Raw genomic sequence first — 22,132 nt, forward strand, 5'->3', positions numbered from 1 at the left:
CCGTCTATTTTCTCATCCCATGATTTCACAAAGACACCGGGTTCCCCGTGAAACTCGCCAAACAACAATAAAACCGGTCATGCGTGTTATGCATTTAGAGACTAGATCTAATATTCATAATATATAGTTCATAAAAATTACTATAAAATTTATAATAAAGATAAAACATCATGCATAATAAAAAAAATTATCACATGTGATGATATCCTAAATACATAAGACTAAATTATATTTAAATCCTAAATAAATTTCCCAGGCACGCGTCCGCGTGGTCCCGAGGCGGAGATGGTGGGCCCACGCCTGACAGCGGAGCGTAGTTGTTAAAGTATGCGGGCACGGGATTCCGCACGTGCGTTTAGTATGGGAACCTTCCCGGTCAGTATGCTCTTGGTCGTCGCGTCGCCTCTCGCTATGTCACTTTCAGGTGGGCCCTCCCTCGTCGCCCGTAACCCTTTTGTCCCTGGTTTCGCGAGAGGGACTTGTGTTCTTCTGTTATCTCTACTTCTGTGGTCAGCATTTGGTTCTGAAACTTTGAGTCCCTCAGGTTCTTCAGCGTATTAGGGTACTTTTTCTTTCTTTTTTCTTTCATTTTAGTACATTTTTTTCGAATGTATTGGATTTGGGCACACCTGGATGAAACTTTGCCAGTTTCCTGCCCTTTTGATGAGATCGTGCAACTAATCTAAAGCTCGCATTTCATTTTCCAATCCCACAAGCAACAAAAGCTACCTAGTTGCATGCTTTCAAATATTATATCTCTCACTCAGCAAAAGACGTGTGTACATTCTCTGATTATAAATACATATAATTTTGAAAAATGTTAGATCAAACTTTTAATATTTTAACTAGCAATAGACTTCAAAGTATTTTATTTGAAAACCTTAAAATCATATGAGATTTATCTAGAAAAAAATCTTTCATAATAACATAAATTCATATGCAGCGGAGACCTTGTCTAATTTTAAGGGAAGGTTGACGACACGTCTTTAATTAGTTTTAGATTAGAGAGCTCAATTGATTAGGCGTGCACAACTCATAGGGCCGAGGCTAATAAAGGTGTATTGAGAGCGTGCCCTGGCTAGGTGCTTTAGCCAAATAATTTTGGCTCGTGCGAGTACGTACACTCGCGTGGACGGCAATGAGGCAAATGATTCCCAATGTCTCCCTAATAACTTCAAGGAATCTTTTCACCTAGAGGTAGCGTGTGTGGCGGATTCTTCTAATCCTTGTTTACGAACTACTCCTACTTAGGAGTACTATATAAGTCGTCGAAACTCCAAACACATGCTTGAATTTTGAAGGTTCGTAAACCAGCTGAAAGCATACAGACAAGAGCTCGCCTGAATCGCTCCAAACTTTGAGAGTAAAATAATGCGTGGTGATATGTATAATGAGCTTATTTTTTATTTGCTTTGGTAGAAAACTCGTGAAGATAGAGTCTTAGATTATTTCTTGAGTGCGTTAGACGCACTGGAAAAGTGAAATGATTAAACTACCTATTTATCTTCCCCACTAACCACAGCTACTCCTGTCCATCAGCAGTTCAGCACCATCCACGAGCAGGAGATCACCAGTGTTTGCAGCACGTCTTTCTTCTCTGCTGCCTCACGCGGTGTCGCGTGCATACGTTTGGGCATTGGATGCCATCGATCGAGGCTCACGATCTCTGTCTCATCATCCCAGCTTATGTGAGAGTCGACAGCCGTGGCAACACAGCACTACGTTGCTGCCGAACGGCTGGATCGATGAGACGGGTCGTGGATTTTTTTTTTTTTGGAGTTCGGCACTTTTCAAAATCTTTTTCTGCATATGGATTCACGAGAAAACAATGCATAAATATTGATTCTTTTTACAACATCATAACTATTGATGCTAACACGGTACGTTGTGATAACTAAACAACACAAACAACAATGGCCCTGAGGTGGTGGTTGCCCGAATGATTAGCCGGTCGAACTGTTCCCGCGGAGATAACCCTTTATTTTGTGATCGCAATCCTTCGTTTTGGTGTGGTTAGGTACCTTTTATATTGCTCATGCATTAGGTACCATCACCACATACGGATGTCGACCTTGTCACGCAGCAAAGTTTAAAATATTCAATCGGAAACGGCATAGAAATACTCGCCAATGGTCCGAGCACGTGGTTTAATACTTTAATCATATGAAATTTATTTGTTTACCGAAACAATTCTTCCTTTAATCTGTGGGTAGCCTCTTGGCCTGTTCCTGTTGCCTGACGAAGTGGCATCCTGGCGAAAGACGCGACCACACCATGCTCCGACTCCAGGACGTGAGCGGTATGTGTGACAGTGGGATCTGATTGGACAGCAACTTGAGCTCATTTTGGGTAAACAAACCTCAGCCTTTCCCCATTAGGAGGTTGCTCTTTTCTTCCTTCTTCACCTCATCTGTCTCTTCTTCTCTAACAAAAAACATGAAATAATTGAGGATTCAGGGCTCATAAATAAGCTTTGGAGGTAGTAGGGCTGAGCCTGTGCCCCTTTCCCTTTCTGTGTCATAAGATAAGGAGGCACGTCTCACTCGACGTGATTTTAGTCAAGTGAGGACGTCTTTGGCTACGGTTTTCGTCGATCGCTTGGGCCGCTCATTACGTGTCAAGTAAGTTGTGGTGTCAAACGTCATGTGACTAGAGTCATCCTCGTATGTCATCTCTCGAGAATCCGAAAACTGAATTTCTTGAGCACTCAAAATGAAGCACCTGCCTACATCGTTCAAAAACCACGAAGCGCTTAGTTGACAACTGAAGAGCAGAACAAATGGGATGTGATATCATGTTAATTTGTTTTTCATAAATGGGGTGTGATAGAACACTTGTCATATGATATTATGCAATTTTTTTTATCATAAAATAAAAAACCACGGTGATAAATACGACCAGAGGGAGTACTTTGGGCCTCGTTTTAGAGAGCCATGTACGATAGTCCATCTGGCCATAAATATTTGTTGCTTTTGATTTTATGATATTTAATATGTAACTTTAATTATTATTATTTATTAAAAATATAATTATAATATATACTAAAAAAATTAAATATTATAAAATATATTTTAAGATAAATTTACACGTGTGATTTTTATGTTTTAAACTAAATATTTTGAAAACTATTGATGATTAAAGTTTTAAAAATTTAATCGGATCCTTGATAAAATGATGAGTATTTATGACTAGAGGTAGTACTATTGAATAAATCATAATTAAAATGGAAATAGAGAAATAGAATAAAAAATCAATTTTTTTTGCAGTCCATCACGACATTCACATGCGCCGTTTGCTGATTGGATCCCTGACATCAAAATTACGATGAATTTGTCATTGACATTTAAGTATTAATGACCAACAGTGAAGTGAGGATCCCGGTCGCTCTCTCGCCCCTCTGTTTGCCCCTTTTTCATTTTCAAGTCCCAAGCGCCGGGCAGAGGGCGCGAGTTGGTTGAGATGGATCTGTTGGAGAGGAACATTAAGAAGGGAGAGGAGGTGACGGGCAAGGAACAGGAGAGGAAGGAGGAGGAGAAGAAGACGACCCAGGACTCCCAGCAAGGCCAAGGCCTGAGCCTCTCACTCGCCAGCAGCAGCAGCAGGTACCCTCCTTGCCCACCACTTGAAATCAAGAGAAGGTTCTCCGAGGATTCTGCATATATGGGATGATAATTAGCTGTTTGGTCTTTGTTGGATCAAATTTGGAGTGCTCTTCGTGTTCATCCCTTCTCCCCCCCCCCCCCCTCCCCCCTTCTCCCAGGCCTTTCCCCTTGCCTGTTCGTCATGCGCTTTAGCACCTGGCACCCCGGGCTTTGGCGTTAGCATGGACGAGCGGTGGCTGTAGTCTTGGTGGATCAAATCTGGTTGCAGAGGCTCTAAGCGCGGATGCAGAGTCGGAGTGGGCTCGGGAACGCGTCTTCGTTCTTGTTCATCATCTCCTTGCAGCCAAAGTCCTCAAATTTCCTTCCCTGTTCTTGGGTCTCTTTTGCTCTTTGCAACCCTGTTGTTGTGTACCTGTGTTACTGTTACCATGGCACGTGTTCTTATCCAGTTGTTGGGAGGACGTTGATGACTTGCTGAAAAACTTGGCGTCTCAATTTCCTTGTTTTGCCCTTGGACACCCTGAAAACAAGGTTTCCTTATCTAGCAGAGACGATTTGGTTCTTTTCCCTAGGTGAGATTTTTTTTCTCCCTAGGTCAGCATCAACATGATTGGCTTCCTTATGGTTAGAACTTAAGAATTAACTTTGGCCAAGTGGCCAAGTGGGTACAGATCCAAGCAATCTTTCCCCCCTCGTTGGCTCAGTTTCTTCTTGTAGAAATTATTAAAAACTTTATGAAAAGTTATTCAATTGAATTGAAGGATCAATTGAATTGTAGGATTAAATTAGCAATGGAGAACTTCTTTAAGTCACTTGCATTATTATTATCTGGGATGCAAACCTCGGGCTATCCTTTTTTTCTTTATTAAAAAAAAGGTAAACAGGCATAGATCTTTTAGATGTTGAGTTTAGCACACATGCAACCTTCTTAACACTGCCATTTAACAATAATTCGAGGGGGGGGGGGGGACTCACTCCCTCCTGTACTTCAAGATTAGACCTGTGACAGGGGACCCATGGACGTAGGTTCTGGCCACCAATTCCAAACATAGAACCACTCCTCCAGATAATCCTTGATATGTCAAAATACCAATTTCCTTCCCTGTTTGCTGCAAACGTGCAAATGGCATGGTTTACTAGACCTGAGACCAGTTTCGGGCTTTTCGGCTGATGTGTTGGTTGCACTACATTATTTTTAGACAAGGCTCTGATAAAACTATGTGAAGCTGTCCTTAGCAGCTTCCTTGGACATCTATACCACTACAGATGATTGGATAGCTCTAATTCTTAGGATTCAACTTAAAAAATAGCTTCTTTGGATGCAGATTGCACCCATGTTTGACAACCTTTGAACTAGTAAATGAGTGAAGGCTGGGCTACCAGTGCTGCCTGTGTTGATTACTTCAAACTCCCGGAGTCCCGGGATGACAAAATTTCAGGCCTAGTCTGTTGTTATTTGATCCCAGATCTTCCAGTGTAGAACTATAGATGCTGCTAAGCGCTAACACAGAATTTGGGCACTAATAAAGTAGCTATAGGCATTGAACGTCACAATTTTGAGGTTCTGACAGTTGTGGGTTGCCCCCATGGCCAATGGCAAGATTAGCATGCAATTTGTGACAGACCGTTTGATTGCCAAGTAGAAACCAAACTCATAGCACAAGTACGCGCGCATATTCTATCTCATGCCAGTGTGTTGAACTCATTTCATGTCCTTATATACTATCATCTGCATTTAGTTGGAGTGCCATGTATCTGCTTACCTTCTAATTCAGTTATGCAATTATGTGATATTATTTTATCTTTGTGTGTCTTATTTTTCTACCTTTTTAATCATAAGGTCTGGAATGCTGCCAATGTCGACCCCTCCAGCAAATCCTGCACAGCTTACAATTTTCTTTGGTGGATCTGTATGTGTGTATGACTCAGTGCCTCCAGAGAAGGTCATATTATCCGCACCTTTTACATTTATTATGTTCTTTATTTGACCAAAAGTGCTTATGCTAATATGCGACCTGCTACATTTGGCATCGACAGGCTCAAGCAATCATGCTTATTGCAGCAGCTGCTGCAGCTGCGGCGGCGACCAAAAGCAATACTGCCACTGCTGTTAAGCCTCCAATTGTGCCTGCCGCCACTTTTGCCCAAGCAGCGGTCTCTCCGGTGCTCACACGGTCTCTCTCACTGCAGAGCACTTCAGTAGCAACTGGACAGCCTCAGGTTGTTGCTGACCCTAGCTCAATGTGCAAGCTTCAGGCTGGTTAGACCACTACATCTTTTGGGGAGATCCAGAAATGGAATGCTTTTCTCAATCTTGGTTTTGTCTAACATATCATTAAATAATTTCAATCCGTTGAGCAGATCTCCCCATTGCCAGGAGGCACTCTCTTCAGCGCTTCCTGGAGAAACGCCGTGACAGGTTAGCATGATTGCAATAGCACCCCATGTTCTTTTGAAGCTTATTCTTTGGCACCTTCTTCTACAGCTTTAAGCTTATTCTGAGTCTACCACAGCATTCAACGGTATATTTTGTATGAGGCCATGTCATCAATAGGATATTTGCACCGTCTATGTGTTCTCCTCTAGATAGAGTAAACAAATAAATTCATTCGGCCTTACAATTGTATTTGAAAGATTTGTCTATTTCAACTGGAATGATCTAGCATGAAAAAGTTGTTAAAAATTGATAAGGCAGCTATGGCATGTGGTACATTCTATTTTCAGTCGACTGCTCTATGACTGCATACGAATAGAAGATGTGACTAGTCCACTGCAAGCAGACCTGTACAATAGTGAATCTTCGCTTTAGTTTGAGTTGTACGTAGATCTCTAGTAACATGTCTGAAATTTGGTTATAGTTAGATCACTACAGAGCATGCTTCCATAATACAAAACATAGCAGCCAATAGCCTTGGATCATGTAACTTTCTGAGTTTTTTAGTATCTGCAAATTTAAATGATCATTAGTAAGACTAATACTTGATGCTAGTTCTGGACTAGCAATATATGCAAACTTTTTTTTTGAGTAGTCATGCATTTTATAGCTCATATTTTTGCCTCTTCAGTCTTTTGTTTTAGGTGGTATGTATAGCTTGTAATCGGTATTTTTGCATCTAGCCGATCAACAGAGGACACCAAACTATAGTTAATTTACTTGCATAATTTTTTTCTTAGGGTTAATTTTAGAATTTGTGCATTAATGTATCTTCTTTTATTCTACTACCTCCGTTCTTAAATAGATGTCGTCCAAGAATGTGTGCAGTCAAACTTTAGAACCTTTGACCATTAATATACACAAAATTCTTAGGATTTGATACATGAAAATGATAGTTTCGGATTTGTCATGAAAAATACTTTGGCATCATCTAATTTGTATCAATTTTTACCAAGAGGTAGTTGTCAAAAGTATTGGTCAAACATGCTTGTTGGAGAACAGAGGTAGTATGTGAAAAGCAGCCTATGTGGAATCGAGGTGCTATCTATTAACTTGCATACTAACATCTCAGCAGTAAACTAGACATCAGGTTCAGATGGCAAACCTTTTTTCAGTTATATTGAATCTGTAGTTTGGAACCACTTTCCAATGTCCTTGTTTATTCTGGAGTTCTGGGTTCGACTGATTAAATGATCACATGAAGCAGGATTGTGAACAAAGCTCCATACAGCCCCGTGAAGTCATATGAGGGCATGGAGTCAGCTGGGATGGATGTGACTGCCGAAGGCAAGGCAGAGTGACTTGAAAGACAGAGCCGCGAACCAGGAAGTATGAATGATGAAGGCTGATGTTTGGAGGCAGGGAGATGTGTGTGTTAGCTTATGTCACACCTCAGAACCTTACTAATAATGGGACCGGAACCTATATTACCTTTGTTCCGTTGTCATGCGCTAGTTTATTCTGCAGTGAATTTGTTTACCCGCATACCGAACCGCTATAATATGGCAATGTATATCATGCCTGTCATCTGTCTGACTATGTTACAATGTTCGTCTAGTAATGATATAGTAACATCTATTGTCATCCTCCTGTTTTGTTTACGGTTGGCCTTCACTTGTTTGTTCCATTTTATGGTTCTAGTCCATTGGAATGGAGCTCAGGGATGGTTTTCCTTGCGATCCACCAGCCCAAGATCTCGGTGTCTGGCTGTGATTCTACTAGAAATCAAGGACTGGCACGGTGCCTGTGCGAACTGACGCCGCGGCTATACGGTGCCTGGCCTGCAGCTTGAGGCTCGGTTTTCTCGTCGGCGTCGCGCGCTTGCTCCGCCGATCCCCTGTCATGAGTCGACCAAATGACGCGTCAGTTGCCATTTAAGGGCGCGGTGCAGGCGACCTCCCCGCCAGGATGTTAATAGGGACCGATCCCTGATTTCTCATGGGAAATTTCTCTATTAGAGGAACAGGATAAAAAGATTTTATTCCCTGTAAAGATACGAATGGTAAAAATTATATCCTACCAGATCTAGGAGGACGGGTATGGAAAATTATTTTCGGTCCCTGTTTCCTCAGGGACCTGTTTTAGCTCATCAAAGGCGGCACAGGCGTGCGTGACCGGGAGCGCCTAGCTCAGGTGTACGTGCGTGAGGGAGCCTGGCAAGGTGGCCCAGGTCGGGACGTAGAAAAGGCCTAGATGGATGATTGGCTCTTCAATTGTTAGTGGGAATGGATTTCTCGTCGGGTTCCTATTCCCCGCGCGGGGATGAAGATAGAGAGAAAATAGTCTTCACGAGCGGGGCAGGAACGAGGAAAATTTTCTTTGTTCGGGGATAAGAATAAGGAACCATTCCCCGACAGGTAATTTACCGTTGACACCACTACTCCCCGCGCTCACGCGGCTGCGCAAACTTCCCCGGTCCGACCCCTCGGCAAGCGCACCGATCATGTCGCGGCCTCCCGCCGGATGCAGCCGGCCGATGCGTGGCCGCAGCGTGGGTGGTGCCATGCAGACTTGAAAGCCAGCCGTGACGCTGCGCTGCGGCGTGTCCGGCAAGCACGCATTTGGCTGGGCTAGCCACGCCCATTCGCCCGGGCTCGCACGCGACCCAGTCCGCGTGGTCGTTGCGTGCGTGCCTAGCGTTTTCCAGGCTTTCTAGTCTTGCGGCCCTCGTGAGCAAAGGTAGAAACTGTTGCATATATTTCTGAAATTTTCAATGTGCTGGAACTCTTCTGGGCTGAATCTTGCAGTTGATATGGGCTTGAGCTCGTGGTTTGGCCCAGCCCATGGCTTCTTAGCCTTAAAAGGCAGCTGGCTGCTAGGGTTGCGGTAGAGAGATGGAGAAAAGGGATGGCTGGGCACCTGGGCGTGCGGCGGCGGCAACTGTCGTCCGCTTTGTGCGCCTGGGAGCCGGAGGAGCTGCAATTCGGTTTGGATTTGAATCCGGCCGGCCGGTGCAGGTTCCCCGATATAGATCCTCCTCCTTCCCCTCTCTGAAGAGCAGACCAATGAAGAGGATTCTCTCTGTGAGTTTTTCCCCAATCTTCTCTTCTTCCCAGTGATCTTTGGCCGATTGAATCCGAGTCTTTCTCGGCTAGACTTGGTTTTCGGAGATTTGGAAGTAAGCGGTGTTGGTCCGGAGTTGCATACGCCGGAAGTTCGCCCACACGTGCCGGCTGCAGTGTGGTTTGGGGATTGTATCTCCGTCTTCCTTATTGTCGGCGCTACGGCGGGCAATCGGATTTCTGGGACTGCGACCGACGAGTCATACCTTGCCCCGATTATTCAATCCCTTCATCTCCTTTCACTGTGAGTTTTTATCCTGTTTTCACATTCTGTACAGCATGCTGAATTCTAAATGCTCTGTGATGATATAATTGATCTTATATTGGGTTATTGCTTAAGAACAATAGCATTAGGATCTTTGGTATTGTGGATGTGTGAGCTGTGAACTAGTGGTTGGTCTGTGCGGCAGTTTACTTGTCTCAGGTGTTGATCTGAGTGATATCTTCATCACTGTTGGTGGTCTTTTGGCCACAGATTCCAGTGATGGCTTGTTTCTTTCATATCTGGATATGCTCTGTACTGGTAAAATTCAGTAGGTTTCATCATCTGTTTGCTAGTATTACTCTTGTAATGACCAAATATTATTTGTTGGGATACCTCTGGTTTAGCACAGCTCACAATCCAGTGCTCATGCTTGGTATATTGTCTAAGATCCTTTTGTTAGTTGAGATCTTAAGGATAGCCCAATATTTGATTAGATCATTAGAACAATTTGGGAGCAAATCTTCAAAGGCTTGGGGCCAATTGTTAAGCTTAAATATGAGAGCAACATCTTTGTTCACTTGCTGTCCTAATGTTGAGGTACTGTCTCTTTTAATTCATGTTGTTATTCGGCTATTGAAGCTACACATGGAGGGTTGCTTTGTTTTTGCTCTTACTCAGCTGTTACCCTTCCTTATCATGTGTTTAGCTAGCTCAAATTTTCATTCTTGTAATTATACTTGTGGAATATTATATATGCTCTATATATCACAAATTATTCAACAGAAACATGAGTCGGAATGCTGATAGCGTTCTCTATCTACTGCACCTGTACACCAAGAGCTATCTATATAAGCTTGGTGAACAATCTAAAACTTAAAATCTGCATCTAGATTACAGACATGATTTTCCCAAATGCATATTCTCCATCGATATTAGCTCACATGCTTTTACCCAGAGTCACAGAAAATAGCATGAACTAAACTTGAGAACGAGTATGCTAAAACGTCCAATAAGAAAGAAGGTGAAGGCGAACAGCTCCTTCAGACTCTAAAAACACCAAAATGATGCCAAAGTGCATGAAACAGAAAGATGGTACATAAGCTCAAGTAGGAAGCGCATATGGTGACGCGCCGCTGATTCTATCACGCATGTGAGCTACGCAGAATCCCATGGAAGTAGCCTCCGACCATGACCAGGGATACAAGAGACACAACACCCGCTGGGAATATCTTCCTAGACTTCTTGAAGCGAGATCCCATCACTGACAGTAGCGCAGCCGATATACCTAGAACGCAAAATCAAACGAGATAAGGTGACAACCCCGGTTGGTGAAACTGCCCAAGCAAAGGTGAGAAGGGCCAAAGGACCACAACAAAGATGGATCAGAAAACGCCGTACCTAAACCGATCGATGATGCGAAGATGGGTCTCACTGGGAGTTGAGTGTGGACAAAGAACAGGATCAGGGCTGATAGGCCTCCTGCAGCCAAGGACTTCTGGCTTCCACTCTTCATGTATCCCATTACACCACCAGCTACATTGGTTAAAAGGAAAAAAAATAGTATCCATATGCCGGGAGTTAAAAGCAAAACACTAATTAGAAATTGTAGAACTCGATTGACAGAGCTAAAGTCTTCTGCTACTTTAGTAAACAAGATAGATGTGGGGTAGAGGAATTCCAAATATCAAACGTAGCAATAGAATGAATTACCAACAGCTTCGTTATGGAATTAAAACACTCGTTTGTAGAAATTTTTCTGACCTAGGGTGATTTTTTTACACCCCTGGTTAAGTCAGGATTGAACCCAACTGCTAAAGTCCTCTTTTTTTTTTCTTGGGAACATCCCGCCTTTTTTCTAAGATATCTCCATCCCTCTCTCCTTTTGCACTTGGGAACAAATCCCAGCCCCCCTTTATTTTTTCAACTACATTTGGGGAACAAATCCCCAGTTTTAAGTGCGAGGTCAGGAGGCACCAAATTCCTGTGTGGTGAGGGGAACTCATCCCTCAATCGTTTGTAGAATAAAATGTAGATGTGTATTACCTCTCTGTGTGTCACAGAACCCTCTTCTTAATTGAGTGCGAGGCTAGGAGGCACCAAATTAATGTGCTGTGAGGGGAACTCATCCCTCACTCGTTTGTTGAATAAAAGTTCAACCACCTCTAGCTTGTTTGGATGCTCATGATATCCTTCTTCCTATAAGAAATATTCTACATTCTGTCACGGACCTGGCTGTCAAGTGGGCCCAGCCATCGCTGTCGGGTGGGGCCAAGCCAGCAGTGAGAAAATATCTACAGAGGAAGGAAGGCAGGAACGGAAGCAAGCATTGAAGAAAAAAGTCCATACTCGTCTTCCTCCTCGGGCTCTCGCTTCCCTCTCCAGAGCTATCTCCTCTCTGATCCCCTGCTGATCTCATATTCTAATCCCCATCTCTGTCTTCTACCAGTCAGCTGTGCTAGTCCCTTTCTATGCTCTCTGTTTTCCCTCAAACCTGTAACTAAACTGCTGTGTGTTGATTTGGTGGCAATACAATCCCCCTGAACTGGATACAATTGAGTGCTCTTGTGCTGATTCGGTGGTTTGGTCCATAGTCGCTAGAAATTCGGGTTGATCGGGTCGAGGAACAGGGTCATGGGACGTGGGTCGACATTTAACAAAAATATGGTACGAAAGGGGGATACCTCTTCAGAACGACAAACTAACGACGCGGAACATGACCCTAATTCATCCGGGTCAATACCTCATTGTAAAGACTAAAGAACATATGCCATAAATATAGATGCTAACCAACACATGTATATATCAGGAATATATATACATACATACATACATATTTTCCATAGCCCACTCGATGGCCCAGATGTATATTATTCTGTGGGCCATGTTGTAGAGAGATGATAATGGACCGATGATAAAGGACATTGAGTGGCCCATTAGCATCTCCACAAGCCCACTCAGAACCTTATCTACTCTCCAGTTTCCACCACACATAGCAGTCCTCTCACTGTCTCTCCCGTGGCAGCTATCCGGTGGAGCATTTTGCATGAGAGAGAGAGCTGCTACGGGAGAGGATGATGGCTTGCTCGCCATGGGATGCTCCGAGCACTCTCGCCATCCTCTCCCGATGGGCGACGGCAAGAGGCAATGGCGGCTTGGCGCTCCATCCTCTCCCAGCGGGCGACGCCAAGATGCAACAGGGGCTTCGTCCCAGCGGCGTCCCGGCGACAAACTAGTTCCGTGATCGATTGATCTGGATCGATCAATCCGGGGTCATGGATCGCGGCATCAACCACGTTCCCGGTGACTATGGTTTGGTCAAGAAGGATTGTGACACATTCTTATCTTTCGTAAGCCATTAATAGAGTTACTATAAGCAAGAAGAGGGTTATGTGACACACAGAGAGGTAACATACATCTAACTTTGCCAAGACATCCCAATCTCATGACTGTTATTAAGAAACCAAGTTAAAATATACATTGATTTACTTATGATGAGTGATTGACATTGATATTTATTTGGTTTGATGATCTTTGATTTTACATGAGCTTTGATGTGATTTGAATTGATTTGGGATTTCATTTGAGTATATTGATCATGGACTAATTGGAATTAGAGTTAGAGATATGTGTTTACTTGTCTCATGATGTGCAGGTGATTGATGCAACTTAGCGGACAACGGCGGGATGATTAAGACCAAATGAGGTGCTTGGTGCCGAACAATCAAGGAGACTAAACGGAGTCAAGAGTGATCCTAACTGAACACGTGGAGGCTAAGCAAAGTATAGAAGACGGATGGAGATAACGTGTTGACAAAATCAAGCGAAGGGGATACCGGTGCAAGTGACAAGACAGTCCGAGGGATTAGGAGCGGGAGAGACTTGCCGGCGGTAAGGATCGCAAGACAGAGTACACGAGTCGACATCGGAGCGCTTGCTTAAGGTGTAAACAAGTAGAGAGTCACGCTTTGAGAAGCATACTAAGGTTTCGCAGTTTGGCCTTAAAACCGTGGGAGGACTGGAGGAATACATTGCACCATCGCGAAGCTTGCGTCGAGGCGAAACTAAGTCGTAAAGACGTCTTGACCGTCCGATGAATCGAGAAGAAAATGGATCAAAATATCCTCGGTAGTAGGTAAGAGTGTACTACAATAGAGTTGTATTTTAGAGGAAAAAAAACTAAAAAACTTAGGAATCAAGTTTACTAGGCTTATAAATAGAATGGTATGACTATAGGAGGAGATGAACCAACCATTTTAAACCTCTTGTGTCATCCATATGAGAGCCTTATGCTAAGGTTTTAGAGAAGAGGAAGAGAAATGCTTAGCCTATGTATTAGGTGAGAGTTTTGTGAGAAAAAATCTTTCTAATTTGTCTAAAATATGACTGACCTCTGCTGCAACGAAGTTTATTTTTCTTCATGTTACTGTGCTCACCTCCTTCTAGTTTCCTTTTATTGATTCTCTTGCAAGTTTGTAAGTTTTTCGGTTTCTGGAATTGATTTTCATTTTGAATTTTGGACTAAAATTTCAGAACCTTGTAAGGTCATTCTTCTTGTTGCTATATACATAAAATTCGTATACACACGCTTATGTGATGGAATCTTGAATTCTCTTGCCTTTAGACAATCAACTTGGAGAGTTTCGTTGCTCGGTATTTATCTTTTCTTGTTTTTTTGAAAGTTGTGATCATTCAAGTGCTAAGACATATGGATTAATCTTAAATGAAACATATGGTTCATATATCATCCGTGAAGTCGTGTTGCATCGATTTTCTCTTGTTAAAACTTCTCTCTATTTTTACTTCTGCTTAAGTTGAGGTGCGTTAGGTGATCTAAATAGGAAAAGACCATCAATTTCGCAAGAAAATTATTGATGTGTCTATTTACCGCCCTCTAGTCATCATTTTCGGTCCCACCATTGTTAGTCTTATGACACTATCTGGAGTTGATAAATCACAAGAGCGTTGCTGAATCTTTATTATGAATTTGTGCCAGTGTCAAGCCAATTGTGATCAATGCCATCAAATTAGTCGTTCACTGACCTTCAGGAGCAACAAGATTTCATTTTGCAGAGGATGAAGCTAAGAAATATGTGCCATCTAAAGAGGTGGCATCTGGCAATGGCCCAGTATGCAGAAGACTGAATGTGCACAATAACAACAGTGGCTAATCATCAATTTCTAAGGAAGTCAGGTACTCAGGTACGTAAGGTTCATGGGAGAAGAAGCGCAGGGCAGTGCAGGATTGCCCATTTGCCCGTCTCCTCAAATTAACCCTCCGTACAACAGTTATAATATGGACCAGATTGGCTCATATTGGGAAGAGCAAGAACTGATCTTAAATCGTAAATAAAACAGCATGCCTCACTCCAATTCTGAGAATTTGTAACGGACTACTACGGGAAAAACAAAAGGGAGAAGCTTTGCGAGATTACCTCCGACGAGCGCGGCGTAGGCGAGTGTGAGCTTCTGCGACATGGAGAGCCCCTCACCCATCTCCTTCCCCTCCTCTTCCCCTTCCCCCTCCTGTCCTCCTCCTCGCGGATCACTACCACCGCCTCCGCCGCCGCTCCCTCCTGCACTACCACCGCCCTCCGATCCGCCGCCGCCGAGCTCGGGTTCCTTCGCCGCGACGGCCACGAGGAGGCGGGACCGGAGGGGCAGGGAGATGGGGACGGGAGACGGGCGGCGCGGCAGGAGCAGCAGCGAGGACTGGGAGGCGGAGATCGGGGGCAGGGCGAGGGGCACGAGTGGGGTTGTTGCGAGGGCGAGGGCCATGGCTTTGTGCTAGAGCTGACTTGACGTCTTCACTGGGGGAGGAGGTGGTGATGGGGATCTTTCCAGGCGAAAACTTATGTGACACTGCAAGTGGGGTCAGTCCAGGAAAATATTTTTCGATTATTTTCTCGAGCAGTAAAACGCTTAGGATTTTTTTATATTTATATTTCTTAAATTAAGAAAGTGCAAATATATACGTCCATATTAAAAAAAATGTAAATATGAATTTTTTTATTTCTCATTTCACACGTAATGGTTTGAGTTGAATTTTTTTAATAGTTAGATAATAACATTCCCTATATTACAATTTTATCCATTTTTTATAATTATTTTGAAAATATTTTCAATTTTGTGAGTATTGGAACAAAACATTTTATTTTTTATTTATAATTTTTAAAACGGAAATATATATTTGTAATTTTTTATTTAAAAATATAAAAATCAAAATGCTTGTGCCTCGTGCTATCCTGAGCGGGCCCGCCCAGTAATGGTTCGTGTCGGCCTGATTAGAGCTCTCACGGGCCTAGCCCAATTTGGTTGGCACAACAGCGCGGCAGGGCGCGTGAGAACATTGGAGCGATTAGCACCATACCGCTGCTTGGAGACCGCTGCCAACCGAGGGCGAGGAATATAAAGAGGGCCACGGCTGCGTTTCAAACTCACGCAGCTGCGCGGTGAGCACAAAGCGAACTATTCTTTCGCCTTTTACTAAAGAATACCGTGTGCGCGCCGCAAATAGCAGCATACGCTTATTTTTGGAGGGGATTCTCCTTTAGGAGAGCCCCAACAATTCAATCAAAATATATGAGTCCCGAGTTTTAGCATCAGATACGTTCCCCTCATGCCGTTTCTGTGGAACTAATGTCGTTTGTTCACGGTCAGCTTGTACCAAATTTCAGAACTTATGTTTTGTAAAAAAATCTATAGTATTTGTAGGGTGTAAAATTTATTCACCATTTTACATTGTTTTTTCAGTAAAATGCAGTTCTCAAACATGTCATTTAGGTCCTGAACTTCTTGTTGTGTCATTTAGGTCGACTCTCGATTTTGGGCGTTGTGTATCCAGGTCCCACCCTTCTGGTGGGCGTGCCAAAAATTTAAAATTAGGAAAAATAAAAGAAATCAGAAAATTCAGGAAAAATAGAAGAAAAAACATATTTTTGTTAGTGTAAAATAGTTCATTTGGATGTGCTAATGGTAGATGTTTATAAGCTAGTGCTACTGGTGTAACGAGAGTTGTCCTTAATAACATCTATAACACATCAGAGTGAGCACGTGTAAGCATCAGATAGTGATGCTGTGAACCTTTGGATAACCAGAACCATCATTGTTTGAAGGGAAAAATGTAAAACCCCAAAGTCACTTGTATTTTAACTTTCTCATCAGAAATTATTTTATTGCAAAAAAAACCTTAAAAGTTTGACCTCGTTGAAAAAACCTCCAAAAACTAAAAAAATAAAAAACAATTAAAAAACTAGAGATAATTCTAAGACATTTTGTGAATTTTTTTTTAAATAATATCCTTTACATCATATTTAATGTCGAGGAAGTAAAAAAAAGGTACAGCTCATTTATTAACTCATGTTATTTTAACTTTATCATATCTATCATTATTTTTCCTACACAAATAATTGTTTAAGTAAACTAATAAAAATAGTTTCACTAATTTTAGGCATTATAGATTAGTTATGAATTAATCTATCTACAACACATTTACTCAATCCTGCACGTTACAATAACTATTTTAAAATTTCATGTATTTTTAGAAGACAGAGAATCACGTAAGAAGACTTAAAAAAAATAGTTTCATGATTTTTGGTTATTAAATAATTAACTATGCATTTAACTTGAATTAATAAATGAGCTACACATTTTTCTTTTTTTTCAAACTTTTCTATACAAAGGATATTATTTTTGAAAAAAAATCACAAAGTCTTAAAATTATCTATAGTTTTTTTTAGATTTTTTTAATTTTTAGGGGTTTTTTCAACAAAATCAAACCTTTAGAGGTTTTTTACAACCAAACAACTTTTGAAGAGAAAAGTTAAAATCCAGATAACTTTTGAGGGGGTTTTTGCATTTTTTCGTTAAAAGGATGCGCTACGACTGGCAAGAACTAGTGGTGAGCTGACTGCAACTCAAAACCTGCACCACTATACTAGTGGCTTGCGCACACCCCTGCGCGCGCGGGGCGCGCTGCACAGCAGCAGAACCAGGCGATTCGAATCGGATGACCAAGAAGAATTTCACTGACGTCCACATCGTGGCTGGTTTTGGAGCCACATGATGTATCTTTCATAGTAGTAAATACAAACTATTTGGTGTGGCAAAATGGAACACATTCAGGCACTTTAGAAGCAAACTATACATCAGAAGAGCCTCGGAAGCTGTCAGTACAATTTGAAGTAAGGCTGTAAGCATAACTCAGTGCCACTCAACAGCGTGTACGACGCAAGATACATCATGTGACCAGCTAAGAGAGAGAAGAGAAGAAGAAAGGAAGAGCTTATTTCTGTCATACAACCACCAACCCTTGCGTTACTTTTGAACCTTGAAAAGCACACAAAACTTTTATTGGATGGAATAATAATCATGACAGGGTAAGCCTCTCTTGGATGAATTGTTAAAACTATCAAACTAAGATTTAAATCCACGTTGCTTCCTGATTTAGTATTCTTACCTGTTTAAGCCCGGGCCTCTAGACAGAAGGCATCATGGTAATACACTTTCGATCCGTTAAAAATCTGAAAATAAGAGTAGAAGACAATAAAGGCATGCCTTTATATTCATACAATTGGTATGAATTAGTACTTCTGCATGCAACCACCACTTAAATTTATATTGATGTTGTTTTTTCTTTAAAAAATTACATATTTCAACTCTAAAACAATCCTAATCACTTGGCAACAAAGTGGGTAAATCATAGAATTGCTGGCAAGTAGCTGGTTTCGGACTGGCAGCCAAAATTTCCAGTCACCAACCACTCCCACCAAGTTACCAAGTCACAACTGCACTTTCTAGATCTCTTTATACTTAACAAAATCACTAAGAAGCACATCCACATTGAAGATCGTAATTTCGTACATTCTTTTCTGAACAGATGACTCATATACATCCATAAAGAATCTGGCATTATCTTTTTCTAGTCTTGGGGATAAGTTGCGTTTAGGGGCTATGACATGAATATTATCTAGGCATTTACAACATAACTAAAGAAATTATAGGCCATGGAAATTGCATTAATAGGAGGTGTATCAAATTAAAAATGAGATTAAAGTGCACTGAAGGTACTGTCAATTGCAAAGTGGAGCTAGGCATCATCCTAGAGAGCTATCACGTAGAGGTATATTATGGAGGGCATTGATTTTTTATTTTACCAACAATGGGAAAATGCACCTCAAAGCAATGTTTCTTGAAATGTGAAAATGGCAACATTTGCAATAGCAAGTGATAATGTCCCAATAAAAAAGTACAATATCCAGACTTTCATTAAAAATCTAATATGCCCATCCTAAACATTATATGTACCCATATGTACAATCTGACATTACAGTTGATAAGCACGAAGACTTTTCAAACTTCAAATAGAACCTGGAATATATAGTAATTGTTGTGAGGTTTTCCTATTTAGTGGTGAGAGTTGTCCATATGCTCACGCTCCTGAATATCATGGATATTTGGTACTTACATGTTCTCTTGACTACTCAATCACTAACCAGTAATCTAGCGGTTACTTGAATTTCTTCAGCTATCGAAAAAGCACAAATTTCTTTCTATTTTGTTTCAACTTAAATTAGACCTGGCTAAATCAGTGAGTCTTTCTGGAACATGTTTACCCAGATCTTGAGATGTTATGAGTGCTTCAGCATCTCTGTTCAACTTGTCTAGTTAACCATAGAAGAAGAATTTTACTGGCACTTTTTGTCACAATGGACGATGGAGCAGACCTACCAAGCCACCTTCTGTTTTCTCACATATGCACTGAGGTAGAGGATGGAGGCCAATGGAAGCCCTTACCTTATTCTTGTTGAACTCCAAGGGTTGAACAAACTCTTCATACAACATCTGGTCTTCCTTCATTGAAATTTCATACAGAACCTCACCAGGATCTCTTGTTGTGCCCTCAGGCATAACTTTGAAGTCATGTTTAAATGGAATGATCTATATGAATTCCCAATAGAAGAAAGGAAAAATGTGAAACACATCATTGCATGAAGTTGTCAGACACAAGACGAAAATCTCAAATGATTATGGGTTACAAACATAATCTTCCAGACCGACAACATAATCTTCCAGACCGACAGATTGGCCCTCACTTCTCATGAGAGAAATAAAGGAAAAGTCATAAAACTGGAGACATCGATGTTTATAATGCCTCTAGACGATTAGACATGTAACGTTTAGCACTTGAGAGCTAATCAATTAATCGGTAACAATGTAGAAAGACATTTTTAGAATTAATCCGACGAAATGAACTCATTAAGTTTTTTTATGCCAATGAATTGCTTGCTTATAAATAGCGATAAATATCAAATTAAATGTGTACCCTGAACAAGAATTTCTCAGATCATTTTATTCCTCTGACAATAAATCAAAGCATCCATTCACGACATGGAGCTTAAACGTGCGTTTAGAAATGTACATGGGTTTCTATTTCCTAAATCATGTTGTTCTAACCTACGGATTGTACTAATGCAGGTGGATGCTCTCTCACTGGAGTCATTGGAGTCACTGAAGATGGCAATCACCCAGTAAGACTCTCAACATAGTAACAAGATAAGTTAGGATGCTTAGATGGAAGCATTAACACTTGTCTTCACACAAATTACCAAAAGATACAGTCAGATAACTAAAAGTCTATAAGCACCACTTAATCTCGCAAAAGAAGCTGGCATGGACAATATACAGTAAGATCTACTTACCTGGTTGCTAATTCATGAAGGAAAGAACTTGTGCCTTGGTAGGCAATAAATTGGAAATGGTGATTTTGCCTAAGACAGTTAAAAGGCCACGCCTTTGCAAATCTCCTTGTTGTCCAAAACATTCCTAATAATAAAAAAGTATTCCATTCCAGATTAGAGATACATTGAGAAAACATCCTATTCGAGATAATAGCATGAAGAATCAACAGTGCTTACTTTTCAAAAACATCAGGTATGTTCTGCAAAAAAGAAGAGCAAAAAAAATTCAGCATACTTAAAATTGGGAAAATTATCTCCCAATTAGAATTCAAACAGGGTATAAAAGGCAATGTTAAGTACGTCATTCATATTGTGTTACCTTGGCATTTCATCGAATACTTTAGGGGCATGGGATTTAAATGGAGAAAGAGGCCACCACACCTATTCAGTTTGATGACCATCAGTGCTTTGCAATTAATTTTGGCCGTCGTCACATTGAAAGTTTAGGCGGGTCGTGCACTCGTCTCCCTGCCGCTTCTCCTCTTCTCCTGCCACAGCATGGGGTGTCTTGGCGCGACGGCGAGCCGGGCCGCGTGCGGGGACGGCAACTGCAGCGCACGCACACGGGTGGGCCATGGCGCAGTCGCGCGGAGGCCGCTGTCGGTGGGGGGATTTGAGTTGCGAACGATTTGGGATACGAACCGAGCGAGCAATAGTGTGGAGGACCGCAGAATCGGCGACCTTCGGGCAGGGTTAAAAAACCGTCGGTAACCGCTCAAAAACCGCTCTTTCCGATCCGGTCCGGTTTCAAAAACCGCCGGTAACCGAAATTTGAATTAAAAAATTCGAAAAAATAAAACAATTCAAAAAAAATTCAAAAAAAATCTTTAAAAAAACTAGACATAATTCTAAGAACTTATGTGAAAAAAAATTCAAAAATAATGTCGTTTGCATCATATTCTATAGGGAGAAAGTTTGAAAAAAATGAAAAAAAATTGAAGCGTGCGGCTCAATTATTAACTCACGTTAACGAAAAATGTAACATGCAAACACATATTTTTCTTGTATAAAACGTATTTTAAGAGAATCTTTAAAATTCATTTCACTTTATTTAGAGTTTTATTAAATTCTCTATGATTTTTACAAAGTTCATAAGCATAAAGTGAATATGTTAAGAAACATCACTGTAATTAATTTTTTCATATCTACTATTATTTTTTCTACGTAAACCATAATATAAATAAGCTAATGAAAGTGGTTTCACTAATTTTTAAGGTGTGATGGGTCAGTTATGAATTAATCTAGTCGCAACACATTTACACAATCATGCATGTTACAATAACTAATTAATGAGTTCATATATTTTTAAAAGACATAGGATCATGTAAGAAGACTAACAAAATTAGTTTCATGATTTTTGGATTAGCAAAGAGTAAACTATGCATTTACCTTGGTTTAACAAATAAAATTTCTCACAGAAAATTTTGAACTTTTTTATGAATAGAAATACTTTTATCATGTAGATCATGTTACAAGAAAGCCAACAAAATTTGTTTCACTTGATTTGAAGCTCGGATGAATTAGTTATTGATTTTACAAGATTGAACCCTTTTTTAGGTTTTTTGTTGAACTGCGCTGAAATTCGATAAAACCGCTCGATAAATCGAGAAAACCGAGCGGTTACCGACCCAAACCGCTCGGTAACCGACCAATTCAAAAATGCGAGAAAATCGCTCGGTAACCGACCCAAACCGCTTGGTAACCGACCAAAACCGAGCGGTTACCGAACAGCTAAAATCGCAATTTTTTTTCCAAAATTCAAATTTTGCCAAATGAATTTTCTCCGATTTTTTTTGAATTTTTGACCGATAACTGCGGTTATCGCGTATTTTCGGTTACCGCCGGAGCTTGGTAACCGAGCTCCAGTCGGTAAATGAAACCTTGCCTTGGGGAGCCTTCGCGAGAAGGTGTATGCAAGCAGCGGCGACGTGTATGCAAGCAGCAGAAATTTTATAGGATAAGATTTTTGAAAGATTTTCTTTATCTGATATATGTACTTATTTTTTTTATGTGTCAGTCATTAAATTAAAAAAAACTATATGAATCGAAATCTTAAGTCTTTCTATAAAGAGTTCCTATAAAATTTTCTTCCG

The 22,132-nt window shown here is 41.1% G+C and overlaps 2 protein-coding genes and 1 non-coding gene across 4 annotated transcripts; 2 read left to right on the forward strand and 1 right to left on the reverse strand.

Annotated features, from left to right (window-relative positions):
- The first annotated feature begins 3,363 nt into the window (after positions 1–3,363).
- Positions 3,364–7,620, forward strand: LOC133888758 (protein TIFY 3-like). Of its 2 annotated transcripts, none has more exons than XM_062329104.1 (5): positions 3,364–3,602; positions 5,443–5,545; positions 5,640–5,862; positions 5,964–6,021; positions 7,241–7,620. In XM_062329104.1, exons 1-5 carry the CDS (start codon positions 3,460–3,462, stop codon positions 7,335–7,337), a joined length of 624 nt encoding a protein of 207 aa, XP_062185088.1. In that variant the 5' UTR covers positions 3,364–3,459; the 3' UTR covers positions 7,338–7,620. The 2 variants fall into 2 exon arrangements, with proteins under 2 accessions (XP_062185088.1, XP_062185089.1); XM_062329105.1 differs by having other exon boundaries at positions 3,365–3,602; positions 7,244–7,620.
- A 2,586-nt stretch (positions 7,621–10,206) lies between these two features.
- Positions 10,207–15,132, reverse strand: LOC133888761 (protein FATTY ACID EXPORT 7-like). Its single transcript, XM_062329108.1, has 3 exons — positions 14,736–15,132; positions 10,702–10,836; positions 10,207–10,588 (listed from the first exon to the last, which is right to left on the reverse strand). Exons 1-3 carry the CDS (start codon positions 15,076–15,078, stop codon positions 10,446–10,448), a joined length of 621 nt encoding a protein of 206 aa, XP_062185092.1. The 5' UTR covers positions 15,079–15,132; the 3' UTR covers positions 10,207–10,445.
- A 611-nt stretch (positions 15,133–15,743) lies between these two features.
- On the forward strand, positions 15,744–15,860 carry LOC133889856 (U5 spliceosomal RNA). Its single transcript, XR_009903938.1, has one exon. It is a non-coding gene; the product is annotated as a U5 spliceosomal RNA (small nuclear RNA).
- The last annotated feature ends 6,272 nt before the right edge of the window (positions 15,861–22,132 follow it).

Source organism: Phragmites australis, chromosome 13, assembly GCF_958298935.1.
Source record: "Phragmites australis chromosome 13, lpPhrAust1.1, whole genome shotgun sequence".
In the NCBI taxonomy this organism is placed as follows: domain Eukaryota; kingdom Viridiplantae; phylum Streptophyta; class Magnoliopsida; order Poales; family Poaceae; genus Phragmites; species Phragmites australis.

Excerpts from the sequence above, each read along its gene's own strand:
- LOC133888761 (XM_062329108.1), bottom strand. The coding sequence starts at position 15,078 with ATGGCCCTCGCCCTCGCAACAACCCCACTCGTGCCCCTCGCCCTGCCC. Across the intron at positions 10,837-14,735 it reads CTACGCCGCGCTCGTCGGAG|CTGGTGGTGTAATGGGATAC; the intron begins GTAATCTCGCAA and ends TAACCAATGTAG. Across the intron at positions 10,589-10,701 it reads CGCATCATCGATCGGTTTAG|GTATATCGGCTGCGCTACTG; the intron begins GTACGGCGTTTT and ends TTTGCGTTCTAG.
- LOC133888758 (XM_062329104.1), top strand. The coding sequence starts at position 3,460 with ATGGATCTGTTGGAGAGGAACATTAAGAAGGGAGAGGAGGTGACGGGC. Across the intron at positions 5,546-5,639 it reads ACTCAGTGCCTCCAGAGAAG|GCTCAAGCAATCATGCTTAT; the intron begins GTCATATTATCC and ends TGGCATCGACAG. Across the intron at positions 6,022-7,240 it reads CTGGAGAAACGCCGTGACAG|CAGGATTGTGAACAAAGCTC; the intron begins GTTAGCATGATT and ends GATCACATGAAG.